At 42.1% G+C, this 23,107-nt stretch overlaps 1 protein-coding gene across 1 annotated transcript in view; it reads right to left on the bottom strand.

Moving 5' to 3' along the window:
- The window catches only part of LOC138498435 (extracellular calcium-sensing receptor-like), a 239,954-nt gene that overhangs the window by 97,562 nt on the left and 119,285 nt on the right, over positions 1 to 23,107 (bottom strand). The window contains exon 4 of the mRNA XM_069622190.1: positions 13,578 to 13,805. Within this exon, the coding sequence (XP_069478291.1) occupies positions 13,578 to 13,805 (228 nt within the window). The remainder of the gene's footprint in view (positions 1 to 13,577; positions 13,806 to 23,107) is intronic.

Below are 23,107 nucleotides of genomic sequence, written 5' to 3'. Positions count from 1 at the left end.
TGGAGAAGAAAGGCTGATGCCTTTACACCAGGCAAAGGTCATCAATGGATGCCCTGTTCAGAGGAGAAATTAAACTTAACTGTGAATTGAAAGTCACGATCTTCATATATGTTTGTAGATTTCCTTTAGTTTAAATGGGCGATCATAGTTGTTCATTATCTCAAGAATTATACTATCACATCGTGATGGTTCAAGCATCACTAAAAAGCTGCTAAACAGGTCTATTCATTGAAGAAGCCCTTATCAAAATTCGAACTTGGGGACAAGAGTTAGAACCTAAAATGTATTTTAACTCCCCAGAAAATGTCACAGAGCAGAGATTTGGGGATGTGATAACTTAATAAATTCTATATCTGGCTAGAAAATGTCACGTTCATAGCTATTATAATCTTTATATAAACTGAGAAAAATTGTTCTTCGCTACTGCAACCTTCTGCCGAGATTGGAGTTAGTGCATTATGAGCTGCATGATAAGAGGAACTTATAATATATATATTTGTGTTTCAATAACCAAGCCGTTGCTGCTAATATTTTGGTCTTTGATGTTAATATAGCCATCCGGCCACCCTCATCAATTTTGCAGTTAACATGGGCACCCAGGTAATTCATTTACTGGTCTTTGCTTAGTTCTTGATTTCCCAGAAACCAATGTTGACTTGGTTTGCTTTGGCATCTCATGTTTGTTAACAGTAGAACATTTGTTTTTTTAACATTGACTCTCAGTCCATTCTGATTCATGTAGGATTCTAGGGCATTGATTCTCTGTTGTAATCAAATCACTGTCTGATCCATGATGACTAGGTCATCTGCAAATAATATCCATGGCAGTAGTGTATTGTTTATTTTGGGAGACTTGCTGGCTCTCGCCCATGTCGGATAGGAAAATGTTGAATAACACAGATGCCAAAGAACAGCCTTGTTTCAATCCCTTGAGAGACTATTTTTTCTGTGAGCGTGCCTTCCTGCGATAGTCGTACCTGCATAGAAGTTGTTGAATACAACATGTTAGGGAGAATTCTCTGTTTAGGCTGAATTTCCTAACCTAGTGAGTCCCCCAGCAGCTTTGCTGGATTTCTGGAGTTGGTTTTTTCCATCCTGCCAAGAGTGAGACTCTTTTTCTCCCACTCTTGGACATGAATGTGTGTAATTCCTTTGAATGTCAATGTGTTCTATGGGCTATGGGGTCTTTTACTCCATAGGGTCTCATGTGTTTTTCTATGTGTGTTACACCGCACCCTACGTGCCGTAACACTGGGGCGTCCTAGCGGACCTCCGTCATAGACTCCATACCCGGGGACTGACTACTGTCTCCCCGGGCATGTAAAGTCACCATTGGCTTTACTAGACCTAAATTTACTAACAGAACTAGTACAAACCATCCTATTGTGGACGTACTAGTAGGGGTAATTCGATTACTCCTGGGTCTGTTATTCGAGGGGGCACTGTCCCGTCCCCCCTCGTCGAGTTTTGGCTGGTGGCAGTGGAAACTACTTGTTATGTTCGACCCCGGATATAACCCTATGGGATTCTTCCCATTGTTGGAGATTGATACTTTTTCTCGTTAGTCTCTAACATACCACCGGTCTACTTATCTTAAATAAGTCTATCGGATGGTATTTTCTGCCAGAACTCGGTTTTTAAAATCGCGTCTGTGTTCGTCTCTGTGACTCCTAAACCAAAGGCCGAGCCCTTTGTTCCACTTTTGGCGGGCTTCTGTACAGAGACCCTCCAAAGTGGTGCCATTCTGTCTGGGTTACCACAGGGGTGTGGGAGGGGGTTTAGGCACCCTGGACCGAGTTGCCTTGCCAACTCCGGTCGCACTCTGGTGTGATTGGCCCAAGTGGTGAGCCTCCCGCTCACCACTTAGCGTGTGTTGATTGACAGCTCGGCTGAATGAATGGGTGTTTTCTGCATAAAAGCAGGGCTTTTGGGACTGGATCTTCAGAAGTCGCCACAGGACCTAAGAATCCGACGAGGGTAAAGCTGAGCCGACCTGCAACGACGACACCTCCGGTGGAGCCCTGCTGAACCGACTCACCACTTCACGACGACAGAGGGGATCTCCCTGCCGGAGAGTCTCTTCCCCTGACTGGTGGGAACAACCAGTCCCCTTTGCTTTTTCTTTGCTCCAGGACGCAGTGGTCGAATTGCCCGTGCAGAGCACCTCGGCAACCGGATAGCCACTACCCCTGTACCGCGACCAAAAGGTGGTGCCTTGTGACGGAGCACTCCGCGGCTGGTCTCTTCCCTGGTGGTGCACCGGACTTCACTTTTCTTCGACGACGAGATCATCTCTACTCTTGGCAAAGACCCGACGTGCATCCACCACCAGGAACAACTGCCCCGGCCAGAGCTGTCTCTCCACAATCAAGGTACCGTGTCTACCTGGCTTCCCTTTCTGCCGGATCGAGTGGGGTGTCTTAATCCTCGCCTTTCCTTTGGGTCGCCTGCAAGCTTTCTTTAGCGTATTGTTCTGAACTGGTCCAATCTTCCAATAACAATTTGCTACACAGACTCGAACACATTTCCACAAAGAGACTTTTTTGGGACATATCGCCTCGCCTCTCTCCGAGTGGGCCTGGCCTCTGAACTTTATAATCTATCGTGGTTCTTGTCTTCTTGCCTTGCATTTCCCCGTGAAGTATTGAACTGTGTTGATTTCGTAACCTACTTATTTTTCTCTCCCGTCCTAACGAATACTAGAGTGCCATCTAGGTTGAAGCATACACCTCTGTCTGCAAATAAGTGATGCTCGTAGAACCTAGACTTGTCGAACTATTGTTAGGGGGATTGAACTGTTTTCTTCGTAGAGTAATTGTAATTGAATTGTTTGCCGTGATAGTGCCAGAGTGTTTTCTATAGATGTTCCGTTATAAATAAATACCTTTATATCTTTACACTGAAGCCTTGTTGCGTGTTTGCTCGTCTTACTGTGATGAATTGCCCTATATTGTATACTCCACATACTGTCTAACTCTTCTTGAGGGAAGTCTGACTGCTCAGCCACAGCTACCAAGTGAATCTGTGTGGTACAGACTGCTACCAAGTGGGTTTACTGCCAAACACCTGTAGTCCTAAATCTTTTGCAGTGGTCCCAGAGGGAAATGCACAGGTTTCCGCCTAACACTGGTGTACAGCGGTGGGATTTGTATCGAGTATACAGTTTAGAGTGCTTTTCGACACTTTAGGATAACTAACCACAAAGCTTCGCACTAAAAAGCAACTTTCAAAAACATGTCTACTATGGAAACTTACAGTCAAGAGTCCTTGTCCAGAAAATACTGAGAGTTTACAAGCTCTCTGTAGGCAAGAGAATCTTTCTGTAAGAGGCAAGAAGTTAGAACTTATAGCGAGATTGCTGGAAAACCAAAGTCTGGGTACTGGTTCAGAGGAACCAATTTCTCCAGCAAAGGTAGATAACAGTGATGGTGTTGATCTAAATCACAATTGTGATGATAGTGATGAAGAGGCTGAAGAGGAGGGAGAGGCTAACGAAACTGTCTCCCCTGCTCCTCTACCTGCCTTACCAGCTGTGCCTACGGGGCCCATACCAGGTCCCACATGTAACCCCGCTTATTTTGAACTCGAAAAAATGAAGCTCGAATTAGAATACAAACGGTTCTTGGCTCAATCTGAACGAAACCAAGATCTTGAGTTCAGACGGATGAATGCCCAGGCTGAGCAGAAGCAAGCTGAGTTAAGACTCAGGGAAATAGAACTTAATCACGAGTTATAGATGAAAAAGTTGTCTATGGAAAATGCTTCTCTCTCCTCTGGTTCCTCTAGGAGCTCCAGTCCCAAAAGACCCCGGATGCCGAAGGAATTAGTGGGTATGTATGAACCGAGATTGGATGTGTTGGATTGGTTAAAACTGTTTGAGTACAATCATGGGCTCCAGGACATCACCGGGAACGATTTACTTCCCTGGTTGTTCTTTAGGCTCCCTCCTGTTGCGACTGATGTGGTAATGGAATTGGGGGAGGCGGATAAGATGGATAACGAAAGTGTGAAACTAGCTTTGATAGCTTGATTTGGGAAGACCCCTTCCCAGTATCTTAAGAGGTTTAGAACCCTCAAAAAGCATGATGGTACCCCTTGGGCTACCTGGGTGAGTGAAGGGTTGAAAAACTTAGAGGGATGGATTAAGAGTTACAAAGTGAACACTTATGAGGGTATGAAGAATCTTTTTATGTTGGAGTCTATTTATGATGCCTGTTCTCCGGAGCTCAGACAGCACTTGGCTGATTCGAAGGAATTGGATTCCCGGAAGCTAGCTAAGGCTGCTGACTTATGGGTTGCCAACAGGGCTACCCATAAGGATTCTGGGGCAACTTAGAAAAAGGATGAGGGAAAACAGCCTAAAAAAGACTCAAAAGAGAATTCTAATAACTCAAATTCCAAAGAGGGCCCCAAACAAAACCAGAAGGGTAAGCCACAAGGAAAACCTCAGCAGAATAGTGTGTCTTCTGGTGCCAAACCGGAAGAAGGCCAGAACAAGCCACCATTCCAAAATGCATTCAGTAAATGCTTTGTTTGTGGCTCGACTGACCACGTGAAAGGAGATCCCAGATGTAAGGGTAAACCTTCAGAGGTCCAGCTTGTCTCCTTAGCCTTTGCTCCAGAGGAGGAAGTCCAAATGGCAAGTGGAAACTTTCTACCGCTAGCTGACGAACCCATTGGAGTCTCAGCCAGTGTTTCTTTAGTATCTCTGGGGTTGTGGGAACAACAGAATTTAGATGTCTATAATTCTATCCCTGATAATACTAAAGAGTATTATAAGGACAGTGTCCAGGTGAATGGTCAGGAGACGCCTGCCATTAGGGACACTGGGGCCAGCATAACTGTGGTGGATAAATAATTTTTTCAGGCTGAGGATGTTGCTAACGCACCCAAACGCCTCACCAAGTTAGCTGGAGGGCCTGTGCAGATGCTTCCCCAATTACCAGTTCTCATCCAGTGTAACGACATGACTGTGAAGATACCTGTCAGCATACAGAGTGAGGTACCAGGACGCGTAGTGTTGGGTAACGATTTGAAAACTCTCTGAGTTGTATCGCATACTCCCAGACCTCCTAGTAAACGGTTACAGGAGCTAACAAGACCCGCAAGAGAGAGGACCATGCGCGGTACTCTCCAGGAGATGATGAAGAAAGAAAGCACTCCTGCTCCACTTGAATTATCGGCCGTTGTCTCGAAGAAAACAGAAGCGAAAGGGAAACCTAAGACTTCTGCCCTGAAACCAGCAGCCGGCATTACAGTGCAGCCAACACGGACTTCCCCGCGGTTGTCCAAAGTTAAACCCGTAACTCCACCTCCAGCTGAGGCTGAGAGGGAGGTACAACCCTGTGTGGTAGAATTAGACTCTGAGGAAGGGCTAATAGAAGGCCAGGAACTCATTGGAGATCTGGATCCTGTTGACCATCCTGAGCTGCAGTCTTTACTGGCAGAAGGTGGACCCAGCAGGGCAGACTTCAGTAAGGGACAGAGAGAATGTCCAACTCTGGAAGGTCTTCGCCACCAGGCAGAAGCTCAGGCTGAAGGGCAAGAGCCTGGGAAATACAGGTTGCACTGGGAAGATGGCCTCTTCTACAGTGAACCGACTGAGTCTGCACCTGGAGACTACAGACGACTTGTAGTACCCCAAGAGAACAGACCACAGTTCTTGCAGTTAGCCTACGAGATTCCTTGGGCTGGTCACTTGAGTTTCAAGAAGACTAAGGAAAGGCTCTCTCTCTACTTCTATTGGCAGAAGATGGGGGCCGAAGTAGAAAAACACTGCAGCAGCTGCCACACCTGCCAGACCTCTGGTAAGGTTGGCTCCAAGAATGTGGCACCTTTAGTGCCTCTCCCAGTTGTGGGAGTCCCATTTGAGAGGGTAGGGATTGACATTGTTGGTCCCCTTGATCCTACAACCTCCTCAGGCAACAGGTTTATACTTGTTGTAGTAGTCCATGCTACTAGGTATCCTGAGGCAATTCCTATGAGGACTGTTACAGCTCCGGCTGTGGCTAAGGCCCTCCTTGGTATTTTTACTAGGGTTGTGTTTCCTAAGGAAGTAATCTCTGACAGGTGATCAAACTTTATGTCCCACTACATGAAAGCCATGTGGAAAACCTGTGGAGTTACTTACAAGTTCTCAACAGTTTACCACCCACAAACCAATGGGTTGGTAGAACGGTTCAACCGAACCATGAAGAGCATGATAGGTGCTTTAGAAGAACCCCTTAAGCGTAAGTGGGACCTTCTACTGCCATGCCTTCTCTTTGCTTATAGGGAAGTCCCTCAGGAGGGAGTAGGTTACTCTCCCTTCAAACTTCTCTATGGTCATCCCGTCAGAGGTCCATTGGCCCTGATTAAGGAGGGGTTGGAGAGTGCTCCTTCCCCCAAGTCAGTCAGAGTGACTGACTACGTGATAGGTTTCCGGAGGAGAATGTCGCACATGATGGCGGAAGCAAGCGATAACTTGAAAGCTGGACAAGCATTGGTCAAGCACTGGCACGATCAAAAGGCTAACATGGTTGAGTTCGCTCAAGACCAGCTCGTTCTCGTTATGATCCCAACAAGGCAGAGGGCCTTGCAAGACAAGTGGAAGGGACCCTTCAGAGTTGTGGGTAAACTCGGAGAGGTCAACTATCTGGTGGACTTGGGCAATCCCAAGGAGGCTCCGACAGTCTTTCACACCAACCGACTCAAAGCGTATGTCTCAAGACCCGATGTAGGAGCGTTGCTTCTAGCATCATCCGAGGAAGAAGAAGAGAGTGAAGCTCTTCCGGATCTCCTCAGAGGCTAACCTTTAGACGAAAAAATTGAAGGAGTAAATCTCTCCTCCAATCTGACACCCGAGCTACAAGAAGAGTGCCAATCTATGTTGAATCAGTTTGCCTCTCTGTTCTCGCTTTCACCAGGCTTGACCCCTTGGGGCCAGCACGACATACTCACTGGTGACTGTCTGCCGGTCAAAAGCAGAGGATACAGAATGTCAGCAAACGTACGAACCCACATCAAAGGTGAGGTCCGCAAGATGCTCGATCTCGGGGTAATAGAGCCCTCTACTAGTCCATGGTCTAGCCCAGTTGTGTTAGTACCAAAGGCCGGATCTAAAGAATTTAGATTCTGCGTGGATTATAGAGCTCTTAATGCAGTCACCAAGACTGATGCCCACCCTTTGCCAAGAACAGATGAGTTGGTGGATAAACTTGGCGCCGCCAAGTTCCTCAGCACATTTGACTTGACGTCAGGCTATTGGCAAATAGCCCTGACGGACCATGCCAAGGAGAAAACTGCATTTTCTACCCCCGTTGGCTTATACCAGTTTAAGGTAATGCCTTTCGGATTGAAGAATGCACTTGCTACGTTTCAACGGATGGTAAACCAGGTTCTGAATGGGATGGAGGACTTCTGCATGGCATACTTGGATGACATCGCAGTGTTCAGCAATTCCTGGGAAGAACATGTAACCCACCTGAGAGATGTTTTGCAGGCTCTTGGACGAGCCAATCTGACCATAAAGGCGAGTAAATGCCAAATTGGACAGAGTAAGGTAGTCTATCTTGGACATGAGGTAGGAGGTGGAGAAATAAGGCCTTTGCTCAGTAAGATTGAAGCTGTGCAAAATTGGACAACACCTACTACTCAAACCCAAGTGAGAGCCTTCCTAGGCCTCACTGGGTACTACAGGAATTTCATAGAGAACTATGGGACCATAGCTTCTCCACTGAATGTCATCTCCTCGCCCAAATTCCCTAAAAAGGTTAGATGGAACGAGGAGTGCAATCAGGCTTTTGAAAACCTGAAAAAGGCTCTTTGCCAAGCCCCAGTACTCAGAGCTCCTGATTACCGCCAACACTTCATTGTGCAGACAGATGCTTCAAATGTAGGAAAAGGTGCCGTACTCAGTCAACTGGATGGGAAAGGTAGGGAGCACCCCGTTTGCTTCATCAGCCGCAAGCTGAAGGATCCTGAAACAAGGTGGGCAACAATCGAAAGAGAGTGCTTTGCTATCGTGTGGGTTCTGAAGAAGTTTAGGCCGTACTTGTATGGTTCTACTTTTGTCATTCAGACTGACCACCAACCCTTGAGATGGTTAATGCAAATGAAAGGGGACAACCCAAAACTATTGAGATGGTCGATCTGCCTGCAAGGGTTTGATTTCACCATTGAGCACAGATCAGGGTGTCACCACCAAAATGCTGTTGGTCTCTCTAGGATGTATGTCATCGACTAGAGGTATGAGATTCATCCAGGAGTGGATTAAATCCTCCTGTCCCTTAGTCTGGGGGGGGCGAGTGTTAGGGAGAATTCTCTGTTTAGGCTGAATTTCCTAATCTAGTGAGTCCCCCAGCAGCTTTGCTGGATTTCTGGAGTTTGTTATTTCCATCCTGCCAAGAGTGAGACTCTTTTTCTCCCACTCTTGGACATGAATGTGTGTAATTCCTTTGAATGTCAATGTGTTCTATGGGCTATGGGGTCTTTTACTCCATAGGGTCTCATATGTTTTTCTATGTGTGTTACACCGCACCCTACGTGCCATAACACTGGGGCGTCCTAGCGGACCTCCGTCATAGACTCCATACCCGGGGACTGACTACTGTCTCCCCGGGCATGTAAAGTCACCATTGGCTTTACTAGACCTAAATTTACTAACAGAACTAGTACAAACCATCCTATTTTGGACATACTAGTAGGGGTAATTCGATTACTCCTGGGTCTGTTATTCGAGGGGGCACAGTCCCGTCCCCCCTCGTCGAGTTTTGGCGGGTGGCAGTGGAAACTACTTGTTATGTTCGACCCCGGATATAACCCTATGGGATTCTTCCCATTGTTGGAGATTGATACTTTTTCTCGTTAGTCTCTAACATACCACCGGTCTACTTATCTTAAATAAGTCTATCGGATGGTATTTTCTGCCAGAACTCGGTTTTTAAAATGGCGTCTGTGTCTGTCTCTGTGACTCCTAAACCAAAGGTCGAGCACTTTGTTCCACTTTTGGCGGGCTTCTGTACAGAGACCCTCCAGAGTGGTGCCATTCTGTCTGGGTTACCACAGGGGTATGGGAGGGGGTTTAGGCACCCTGGACCGAGTTGCCTTGCCAACTCCGGTCGCACTCTGGTGTGATTGGCCCAAGTGGTGAGCCTCCCCGCTCACCACTTAGCGTGTGTTGATTGACAGCTAGGCTGAATGAATGGGGGTTTTCTGCATAAAAGCAGGGCTTTTGGGACTGGATCTTCAGAAGTCGCCACAGGACCTAAGAATCCGACGAGGGTAAAGCTGAGCCGACCTGCAACGACGACACCTCCGGTGGAGCCCTGCTGAACCGACTCACCACTTCACGACGACAGAGGAGATCTCCCTGCCGGAGAGTCTCTTCCCCTGACTGGTGGGAACAACCAGTCCCTTTTGCTTTTTCTTCGCCTCAGGACGCAGTGGTCGAATTGCCCGTGCAGAGCACCTCGGCAACCGGATAGCCACTACCCCTGTACCGCGACCAAAAGGTGGTGCCTTGTGACGGAGCACTCCGCGGCTGGTCTCTTCCCTGGTGGTGCACCGGACTTCACTTTTCTTCGACAACGAGATCATCTCTACTCTTGGCAAAGACCCGACGTGCATCCACCACCAGGAACAACTGCCCCCGCCGGAGCTGTCTCTCCACAATCAAGGTACCGTGTCCACCTGGCTTCCCTTTCTGCCGGATCGAGTGGGGTGTCTTAATCCTTGCCTTTCCTTTGGGTCGCCTCCAAGCTTTCTTTAGCGTATTGTTCTGAACTGGTCCAATCTTCCAATAACAATTTGCTAAACAGACTCAAACACATTTCCACAAAGAGACTTTTTGGGACATATCGCCTTGCCTCTCTCCGAGTGGGCCTGGCCTCTGAACTTTATGATCTATTGTGGTTCTTGCCTTCTTGCCTTGCATTTTTCCTGTGAAGTATTGAACTGTGTTGATTTCGTAACCTACTTATTTTTCTCTCCCGTCCTAACGAATACTAGAGTGCCACCTAGGTTGAAGCATACACCTCTGTCTGCAAATAAGTGATGCTGGTAGAACCTAGACTTGTCAAACTATTGTTAGGGGGATTGAACTGTTTTCTTCGTAGAGTAATTGTAATTGAATTGTTTGCCGTGATAGTGCCCGAGTGTTTTCTATAGATGTTCCGTTATAAATAAATACCTTTATATCTTTGCACTGAAGCCTTGTTCCGTGTTTGTTTGTCTTACTGTGAAGAATTGCCCTATTTTGTATACTCCACATACTGCTTAACTCTTCTTGAGAGAAGTCTGACTGCTCAGCCACAGCTACCAAGTGAATCTGTGTGGTACAGACTGCTACCAAGTGGGTTTACTGCCAAACACCTGTAGTCCTAAATCTTTTGCAGTGGTCCCAGAGGGAACTGCACAGGTTTCCGCCTAACACAACACATCTATGGTTTCTAGAAGGTCTCCTGGACATACCCATGAGTGAAGTTTGTTCCACAGTCTCTCTCTACTAACGCTGTCAAAGGCTTGTTCTAGGCCCACAAAGACTGTGTATATTTTGGATTTAGCTTTGATTGTTTTGAGTTTTACCAGGTTTAGCAGGAAGAGGTTCAGGTTTGTGTCCACTCCTCTCATTTGTCTTGGATCTAATCAGCCAGACTGTTTTGCCCATCGCTGCATGAGGCATAGAATAATGGTGCCAAAATGTTTTCCTAAGGTGTCTAGTAGGGCTATTTGTCGGTAGTTTTGAGGCTGTTCTCTATGCTGTTTTCCAGGAGTCTGACACTTTCTTGGTGGTTAAGATATGTGTAAACATTAGCAAAGATCTGCCAAGCTTCAGGATTGAGTTTCAAGCTAGCATTCGTGAGACCATCTGGGCCTGGAGCACGTGGAGAGCTCAATCCTTTAATTAGGGTTGTAATGACTTTCAGAATTCGATTATCCAAGGATCACTTGTACGACAGTCTTCAACGGCTTCACTTACCAACAGCTCTGCAAATAGTACGGACTAGTGGGATTGCCATGTCTTTCCAGAGACAGCATTTTGGAGCATCGCTGGTTGGACTGTTGAGTTGTTGTTCAGTATTAACCAAAGGTTGCGAGTATTCTTGATGCAGGTTGTGCTAAGCATTTGTTCTGCATCATGTTGTGAGGCGCCGGCCTTGAATGATATTAGCCAGTTCTTGGAGCAATGTTTTTGTTCTCTTCGTAGTTCCAATTTGGCTTCTCCTTGAAGCTTTTTCAGCTGTCTCATGTCGGCTCGATAAATTCATCGTACGGTGACTGGCTCCTTGTTGTAGACATATAGTCTTGTGAACAATGTTTTCCAATTTTTTGTGCAGCAATCTTTGAAGGTCATTAAAATGCTAGTGTAGTCCAGTTTTGATTATTCATATCGGGATTTTGTTAGGTTCATGTGTAAAATACAAACTTTTGCCATGTAGTAACGTTTTAGGTGGAGAAAATTGAAAAGTGTAAAATGAAAACTCGAGTGGGTGCATTCATTCCTCCCATTACTCAAGGAGCCTATCCACAGAGAAGAGCTGAGCCTTGTGGGTGGAGAGGACCGTCAGTTTCCAATTAAAATTCAGGGCTAATAAGCTAACACCTTCTAATTTACATTTTTGGGAGGCGTGGTTTTGTGGTTAAAAAGAAGATACACAAGCCAGAGTGGAGGAGAGCTACCTATATCTATAGGTCAGGGGCAACGCGTTTGTCTTGGTAACAAGACCACGCTGCGCAACACAGGTTCAAACCCCGATCCCGTGCTAAGAAACCACTCGCTGGTAGAATTCCGTAAAGGGAAGGGGTGTCCTTGTCTAAACACAAAGGTCCTGTCACCCTAGCTCAGACCCAGCTTTTAAGCAGAGGCGTGCTGAGTGTAACTGAATGTCTGGGGATTCGGTGCTGCGTAGAGAATTGCTTTGATAAATGAAAGAATGTATAGTTCTTCATTGATAAATGAAATCTCTCTCCCCAGAGTGAGAAAGTGACCCTGATAGAAGAGAGATTTTGTATTGCTACAGGGTAAAGAAGGAAAAGGTTCCAGGTAATGATAAATGTGCTGTTTTTTTTATTTAAAAATCAAACTTCGAAAAAATATTACCAAGCTCATGATTTTGTAATGTTCCATGGTATTGTTTAATTTTGATATTCAGGGTTTTTTGTGGGACAGGAGGATGAATTGTTTATTTGGACTGTGTTCCATGTATATGAGACCCAGAATTGAAGTCCCAAAAAGTGAGTTTTTATTTGACGCTTTGTTTTGTGCCACAGAGAAGATGGCGTGGGTAATCATTTGGTGAAAATATTCATTGAACCTATTCTTCAATAAATACATATTGTGTCTGTGCCCCGGCCTGGTTCTTGGCCTATTGGTGGCCAAGAGGGAGGGATCTACTTGGCTCTATATGAGTCATAGGCCGGTCTAGACTGAATCAGACAAATGATATATAAGGGTAGTCTCTAAATATATCGTTATAAAGCCAAATTATATTTGTATGAGTTAGGTTGTTTTTATTCATTCAACTCCCCTGCTTGACCTCTGTGTCGTGTCACTGCCTCTGCAGTCACCAGTCTTGTAAAGGTGTTCATTAGTGTTTTTTTGTATTGTGCACCATGAGGCTGCATCTTTTAGGCAATTTACATGCCTAATAAACAATACTTCATTGATGCTTAATGTGTCTGTGTACACTTCAGAAGATGCACACGGTCTGTACAGTAGTAATGACCGCCTGAAGTACAATTAGTAATCTCTGTCTCTGAGGGATTCCCCCAGGAAGGGTAACATTCCACTGAGAAGCCTGACCACTGAGTGGACCCGAGACGTTAGAGAGAGCCCACGAATCATTCTGCCACTTGTGACCCCTGACCTATGTGATGGAAAAGATGACACATGCTGACTTTTAGTGAAAGGCACAGAGAAACACAATGCAATCCGTGACACTTGAGACAATGTATATGAAAGCAGAGGTTGAGATGCTGTCACCGATTGATACATGGCCCGGCATTGGCAGGATCCCTTCATTCTGTCTCAAGCCCCAATCAATAAGATCAATAAATGCACAGAAGATGCACGTAGCCAATAGAGTCCTTCAGAACATTGATCATCACCTGTTCTCAACATTGCAGGTCTAAATTACCTTTTATTACCAGCATCACACAGATTCCAGAATCTCAGCCACACAGATTCCAGAATCTCAGCCACACAGATCCCAGAATCTCTGCCACTCAGATTCCAGAATCTCAGTCACACAGATTCCAGAATCTCAGCCACACAGATTCCAGAATCTCAGCCACTCAGATTCCAGAATCTCAGTCACACAGATTCCAGAATCTCAGCCACACAGATTCCAGAATCTCAGCCACTCAGATTCCAGAATCTCAGTCACACAGATTCTAGAATCTCAGCCACACAGATTCCAGAATCTCAGCCACTCAGATTCCAGAATCTCAGCCACACAGAATCCAGAATCTCAGCCACTCAGATTCCAGAATCGCAGCCACTCAGATTCCAGAATCTCAGTCACACAGATTCCAGAATCTCAGCCACACAGATTCCAGAATCTCAGTCACACAGATTCCAGAATGATTCTTCTCCTCACCTGTGTGGAGCCTTCACCCCACAGTATTCTGCTGACATTGATAAGAAGCATCTCTTCCTGTGGAGCCGCAGCATCGTAGCGCCCGACTTTCACAAACCCGCTGCTGCCGTCAGCATTAAGTTGCCAGTTTAAAATATCAAATGCCACCGGGGAGTCACCATTGGCATCAAAAAACATTTCTTGCCCGGCTGTGTTCTTAAAATGGACGTTCTTGATATAGTGCAGGACCTGAAAAAGCATATAATAACAGTACATTAGAGCACTTATCACATTAATGTGTGATGAATGTCATTGCAACTGGTTCTTGAATCTTCTCACCAAGGCTAGTCCATGTATGCACACATCCACCAGCCCCTTTGCTTTAGAACCCCAGGATGTCCTTCCAGGTGTTGACCTGGGATCATTGGTCATGGTAGCGGCGAGCCATGGCTTAGAGAACGGATATAGACTGCGCGCTGAGCAAGCCTCAAAAGACCGTGCACTCAAAGAAAGTCCTCCATTTTAGGAGCCAATCTAAATAAGCATCTCCTGTGCACTTAGTCTGATTGTGAACTGGTTTTGGTAACAATTGAAGGCCTATTTAATCAACCATTAAACACATGTCTTCTGTGTACCCTGCACAAATAAAGTGTGTCCATTCACTTAACGAAACTTATAAAGCCTTTGCAACATCAATAGGTAATGTATTGATCATGGACCATAACATCCTTTAATGCATACAAATGATAGGTGAGTGCACAGATGTCTCAGAAGATAGCTCAGTGGGTAAAGCATTTGATGAGGTGATCTATGTTAATGCACAAGTCTACTGTTGCTCATGCATTACTTAACAGGATGGGCCAAGCAACACATATAGCTGTTGCGCAGAGCACGAGCAAGGATCACTCACCTCTATGCGTGAGATCAAAGAGGTATAAAGGGCCACATGCCCAGGGCCCACACCTTCTTAAGGGCCACCACAAGGCTGCCTGATTCAAAGAAGGGAGTGCTGCACATTAATGAAATAAAACATAAGAACATATGTGTAGATACTGTTTAGAGCACTGCTGCGGCTCAGAGCCTGCTGCCTGCTTGCCTGCTGCCTGCCGCCTGCTGCCTTCTTGCCTACCTGCTGCCTGCTTGCCTGCTGCCTGCTGCCTACCACCTGCTTGCCTGCTGCCTGCTGACTTGTTGCCTGCCTGCTGCCTGCTTGCCTGCTGCTTGCTTCCTGCTGCCTGCCACCTGCTTGCTATCAACCAGCGCATTTCCATCTGATCCATTTAAACTCTATTGTGTTCTGTGTTGACAGTCATAGATACTATTTATTTTTCACTATAGCACAAGTGATGCAGTGTGTTCACCTTTATGTGATGAATATATTGACCATGTGAAATGACCAAAGTGGAACTGCACATTAATAAGGAGAGTCACTCCTGTACAGAAGATGACTGATTGTGATACATATGTGGAACGTTTCGGACATAGTTCAAGATTCTCAAATGTATATCCTGAATGCCGAAAAGCATACATTCTATACTGAGATAAATATATCTGAGATTCATGCATTAGATACTGAAATACACGCACTATACTGAGATATCCATTCTATACTGAGATGTATATATCATATGTTGAGATTCATGCATTAGATACTGAAATACACGCACCGTACACTGAGGTACATCCATTCTATACTGAGATGTATATATCATATATTGAGATTCACGCATCAGATACTGAAATACACGCACCGTACACTGAGGTACATCCATTCTATACTGAGATGTATATATCACATATGGAGATTCATGCATTAGATACTGAAATACACGCACCGTACACTGAGGTACATCCATTCTATACTGAGATGTATATATCATATGTTGAGATTCATGCATTAGATACTGAAATACATGCACCGTACACTGAGGTACATCCATTCTATACTGAGATGTATATATCATATATTGAGATTCATGCATTATATACTGAAATACACGCACCGTACACTGAGGTACATCAATTCTATACTGATATGTATATATCATATATGGATATTCATGCATTAGATACTGAAATACACGCACCGTACACTGAGATACATCCAATCTATACTGAGAAGTATATATCATATATGGAGATTCATGCATTAGATACTGAAATACACGCACCGTACACTGAGTTAAATCCATTCTATACTGAGATGTATATATCATATATGGAGATTCATGCATTAGATACTGAAATACACGCAGCGTACACTGAGGTACATCCATTCTATACTGAGATGTATATATCATATGTTGAGATTCATGCATTAGATACTGAAATACACGCACCGTACACCGAGGTACATCCATTCTATACTGAGATGTATATATCATATATTGAGATTCATGCATTAGATACTGAAATACACGCAGCGTACACTGAGGTACATCCATTCTATACTGAGATGTATATATCATACATGGAGATTCATGCATTAGATACTGAAATACACGCAGCGTACACTGAGGTACATCCATTCTATACTGAGATGTATATATCATATGTTGAGATTCATGCATTAGATACTGAAATACACGCACCGTACACTGAGGTACATCCATTCTATACTGAGATGTATATATCATATATTGAGATTCATGCATTAGATACTGAAATACACGCAGCGTACACTGAGGTACATCCATTCTATACTGAGATGTATATATCATATGTTGAGATTCATGCATTAGATACTGAAATACACGCACTGTACACTGAGGTACATCCATTCTATACTGAGATGTATATATCATATGTTGAGATTCATGCATTAGATACTGAAATACACGCACTGTACACTGAGGTACATCCATTCTATACTGAGATGTATATATCACATATGGAGATTCATGCATTAGATACTGAAATACACGCACCGTACACCGATGTACATCCATTCTATACTGAGAAGTATATATCATATATTGAGATTCATGCATTAGATACTGAAATGCATGCACTGTACACTGAGGTACATCCATTCTATACTGAGATGTATATATCATATATGGAGATTCATGCATTAGATACTGAAATACACGCACCGTACACTGAGGTACATCCATTCTATACTGAGATGTATATATCATATATGGAGATTCATGCATTAGATACTGAAATACACGCACCGTACACTGAGGTACATCCATTCTATACTGAGATGTATATATCATATATTGAGATTCATGCATTAGATACTGAAACACACGCACTGTACATCTAGGTACATCCGTTCTATACTGAGATGTATATATCATATATTGAGATTCATGCATTAGATACTGAAATACACGCACCGTACACTGAGGTACATCCATTCTATACTGAGATGTATATATCATATATTGAGATTCATGCATTAGATACTGAAATACATGCACCGTACACTGAGGTACTTCCATTCTATACTGAGATGTATATATCATATATGGCGATTCATGCATTAGCTACTGAAATACACGCAATGTACACCGAGGTACATCCATTCTATACTGAGATGTATATATCATATATTGAGATTCAAGCATTAGATACTGAAATACACGCACCGTACACCGAGGTACATCCATTCTATACTGAGATGCATATATATCATATATTGAGATTCAAGCATTAGATACTGAAATACACGCACCGTACACCTAGGTACATCCATTCTATACTGAGATGTATATATCATATATGGAGATTCATGCATTAGATACTGAAATACAGGCACCGTACACTGAGGTACATCCATTCTATACTGAGATGTATATATCATATATTGAGATTCAAGCATTAGATACTGAAATACACGCACTGTACACTGAGGTACATCCATTCTATACTGAGATGTATATATCATATATGGAGATTCATGCATTAGATACTGAAATACACGCACCGTACACTGAGGTACATCCATTCTATACTGAGATGTATATATCATATATGGAGATTCATGCATTAGATACTGAAATACACGCACCGTACACTGAGGTACATCCATTCTATACTGAGATGTATATATCATATATGGAGATTCATGCATTAGATACTGAAATACACGCACCGTACACTGAGGTACATCCATTCTATACTGAGATGTATATATCATATATGGAGATTCATGCATTAGATACTGAAATACACGCACCGTACACTGAGGTACATCCATTCTATACTGAGATGTATATATCATATATGGAGATTCATGCATTAGATACTGAAATACACGCACCGTACACTGAGGTACATCCATTCTATACTGAGATGTATATATCATATATGGAGATTCATGCATTAGATACTGAAATACACGCACCGTACACCGAGGTACATCCATTCTATACTGAGATGTATATATCATATATAAGATTCATGCATTATATACTGAAATACACGCACCGTACACCGAGGTACATCCATTCTATACTGAGATGTATATATCATATATGGAGATTCATGCATTAGATACTGAAATACACGCACCGTACACTGAGGTACATCCATTCTATACTGAGATGTATATATCATATATTGAGATTCATGCATTAGATACTGAAATACACGCACCGTACACCGAGGTACATCCATTCTATACTGAGATGTATATATCATACATGGAGATTCATGCATTAGATACTGAAATACACGCACCGTACACTGAGGTACATCCATTCTATACTGAGATGTATATATCATATATTGAGAATCATGCATTAGATACTGAAATACAGGCACTGTACACCTACGTACATCCATTCTATACTGAGATGTATATATCATATATTGAGACTCATGCATTAGCTACTGAAATATATGCACAGTACACTGAGATACATCCATTCTATACTGAGATGTATATGTCATATATTGAGATTCATGCATTAGATACTGAAATACACGCACCGTACACTGAGGTACATCCATTCTATACTGAGATGTATATGTCATATATGGAGATTCATGCATTAGATACTGAAATACACGCACCGTACACTGAGGTACATCCATTCTATACTGAGATGAATATATCATATATTGAGATTCACGCATCAGATACTGAAATACACGCACCGTACACTGACGTACATCCATTCTATACTGAAATGTATATATCATATATTGAGATTCATGCATTAGCTACTGAAATATACGCACAGTTCACTGATATACATCCATTCTATACTGAGATGTATATATCATATATGGAAATTCATGAATTAGATACTGAAATACATGCACCGTACACTGAGGTACATCCATTCTATACTCAGATGTATATATCATATATGTAGATTCATGCATTAGATACTGAAATACACGCACCGTACAATGAGGTACATCCATTCTATACTGAGATGTATATATCATATATTGAGATTCAAGCATTAGATACTGAAATACACGCACTGTACACTGAGGTACATCCATTCTATACTGAGATGTATATATCATACATGGAGATTCATGCATTAGATACTGAAATACACGCACCGTACACTGAGGTACATCCATTCTATACTGAGATGTATATATCATATATGGAGATTCATGCATTAGATACTGAAATACACGCACTGTACACTGAGGTACATCCATTCTATACTGAGATGTATATATCATATATTGAGATTCATGCATTAGATACTGAAATACACGCACCGTACACCGAGGTACATCCATTCTATACTGAGATGTATATATCATATATTGAGATTCATGCATTAGATACTGAAATACACGCAGCGTACACTGAGGTACATCCATTCTATACTGAGATGTATATATCATATGTTGAGATTCATGCATTAGATACTGAAATACACGCACCGTACACTGAGGTACATCCATTCTATACTGAGATGTATATATCATATATTGAGATTCATGCATTAGATACTGAAATGCACGCAGCGTACACTGAGGTACATCCATTCTATACTGAGATGTATATATCATATGTTGAGATTCATGCATTAGATACTGAAATACACGCACTGTACACTGAGGTACATCCATTCTATACTGAGATGTATATATCATATGTTGAGATTCATGCATTAGATACTGAAATACACGCACTGTACACTGAGGTACATCCATTCTATACTGAGATGTATATATCATATATGGAGATTCATGCATTAGATACTGAAATACCCGCACCGTACACTGAGGTACATCCATTCTATACTGAGATGTATATATCACATATGGAGATTCATGCATTAGATACTGAAATACACGCACCGTACACCGATGTACATCCATTCTATACTGAGAAGTATATATCATATATTGAGATTCATGCATTAGATACTGAAATGCATGCACTGTACACTGAGGTACATCCATTCTATACTGAGATGTATATATCATATATGGAGATTCATGCATTAGATACTGAAATACACGCACCGTACACTGAGGTACATCCATTCTATACTGAGATGTATATATCATATATGGAGATTCATGCATTAGATACTGAAATACACGCACCGTACACTGAGGTACATCCATTCTATACTGAGATGTATATATCATATATTGAGATTCATGCATTAGATACTGAAATACACGCACTGTACATCTAGGTACATCCGTTCTATACTGAGATGTATATATCATATATTGAGATTCATGCATTAGATACTGAAATACACGCACCGTACACTGAGGTACATCCATTCTATACTGAGATGTATATATCATATATTGAGATTCATGCATTAGATACTGAAATACATGCACCGTACACTGAGGTACTTCCATTCTATACTGAGATGTATATATCATATATGGCGATTCATGCATTAGCTACTGAAATACACGCAATGTACACCGAGGTACATCCATTCTATACTGAGATGTATATATCATATATTGAGATTCAAGCATTAGATACTGAAATACACGCACCGTACACCGAGGTACATCCATTCTATACTGAGATGCATATATATCATATATTGAGATTCAAGCATTAGATACTGAAATACACGCACCGTACACCTAGGTACATCCATTCTATACTGAGATGTATATATCATATATGGAGATTCATGCATTAGATACTGAAATACAGGCACCGTACACTGAGGTACATCCATTCTATACTGAGATGTATATATCATATATTGAGATTCAAGCATTAGATACTGAAATACACGCACTGTACACTGAGGTACATCCATTCTATACTGAGATGTATATATCATATATGGAGATTCATGCATTAGATACTGAAATACACGCACCGTACACTGAGGTACATCCATTCTATACTGAGATGTATATATCATATATGGAGATTCATGCATTAGATACTGAAATACACACACCGTACACTGAGGTACATCCATTCTATACTGAGATGTATATATCATATATGGAGATTCATGCATTAGATACTGAAATACACGCACCGTAAACTGAGGTACATCCATTCTATACTGAGATGTATATATCATATATGGAGATTCATGCATTAGATACTGAAATACACGCACCGTACACTGAGGTACATCCATTCTATACTGAGATGTATATATCATATATGGAGATTCATGCATTAGATACTGAAATACACGCACCGTACACCGAGGTACATCCATTCTATACTGAGATTTATATATCATATATAAGATTCATGCATTATATACTGAAATACATGCACCGTACACCGAGGTACATCCATTCTATACTGAGATGTATATATCATATATGGAGATTCATGCATTAGATACTGAAATACACGCACCGTACACTGAGGTACATCCATTCTATACTGAGATGTATATATCATATATTGAGATTCATGCATTAGATACTGAAATACACGCACCGTACACCGAGGTACATCCATTCTATACTGAGATGTATATATCATACATGGAGATTCATGCATTAGATACTGAAATACACGCACCGTACACTGAGGTACATCCATTCTATACTGAGATGTATATATCATATATTGAGAATCATGCATTAGATACTGAAATACAGGCACTGTACACCTACGTACATCCATTCTATACTGAGATGTATATATCATATATTGAGACTCATGCATTAGCTACTGAAATATATGCACAGTACACTGAGATAGATCCATTCTATACTGAGATGTATATATCATATATTGAGATTCATGCATTAGATACTGAAATACACGCACCGTACACTGAGGTACATCCATTCTATACTGAGATGTATATGTCATATATGGAGATTCATGCATTAGATACTGAAATACACGCACCGTACACTGAGGTACATCCATTCTATACTGAGATGAATATATCATATATTGAGATTCACGCATCAGATACTGAAATACACGCACCGTACACTGACGTACATCCATTCTATACTGAAATGTATATATCATATATTGAGATTCATGCATTAGCTACTGAAATATACGCACAGTTCACTGATATACATCCATTCTATACTGAGATGTATATATCATATATGGAGATTCATGAATTAGATACTGAAATACATGCACCGAACACTGAGGTACATCCATTCTATACTCAGATGTATATATCATATATGTAGATTCATGCATTAGATACTGAAATACACGCACCGTACAATGAGGTACATCCATTCTATACTGAGATGTATATATCATATATTGAGATTCAAGCATTAGATACTGAAATACACGCACTGTACACTGAGGTACATCCATTCTATACTGAGATGAATATATCATACATGGAGATTCATGCGTTAGATACTGAAATACACGCACCGTACACTGAGGTACATCCATTCTATACTGAGATGTATATATCATATATGGAGATTCATGCATTAGATACTGAAATACACGCACTGTACACTGAGGTACATCCATTCTATACTGAGATGTATATATCATATATTGAGATTCATGCATTAGATACTGAAATACACGCACCGTACACCGAGGTACATCGATTCTATACTGAGATGTATATATCATATATTGAGATTCATGAATTAGATACTGAAATACACACACCGTACACTGAGGTACATCCATTCTATACTGAGATGTATATATCATATATTGAGATTCATGCATTAGATACTGATATACACGTACCGTACACTGAGGTACATCCATTCTATACTGAGATGTATACATCATATATTGAGATTCATGCATTAGATACTGAAATACAGGCACTGTACACCTACGTACATCCATTCTATACTGAGATGTATATATCATATATTGAGACTCATGCATTAGCTACTGAAATATACGCACAGTACACTGAGATACATCCATTCTATACTGAGATGTATATATCATATATTGAGATTCATGCATTAGATACTGAAATACACGCACGTACACTGAGGTACATCCATTCTATACTGAGATGTATATATCATATATGGAGATTCATGCATTAGATACTGAAATACACGCACCGTACACTGAGGTACATCCATTCTATACTGAGATGTATATATCATATATGGCGATTCATGCATTAGCTACT

This window comes from Ambystoma mexicanum, chromosome 5q, assembly GCF_040938575.1.
Source record: "Ambystoma mexicanum isolate Mex_15411 chromosome 5q, UKY_AmexF1_1, whole genome shotgun sequence".
In the NCBI taxonomy this organism is placed as follows: domain Eukaryota; kingdom Metazoa; phylum Chordata; class Amphibia; order Caudata; family Ambystomatidae; genus Ambystoma; species Ambystoma mexicanum.
This window is presented reverse-complemented; position numbering and strand designations above follow the sequence as displayed.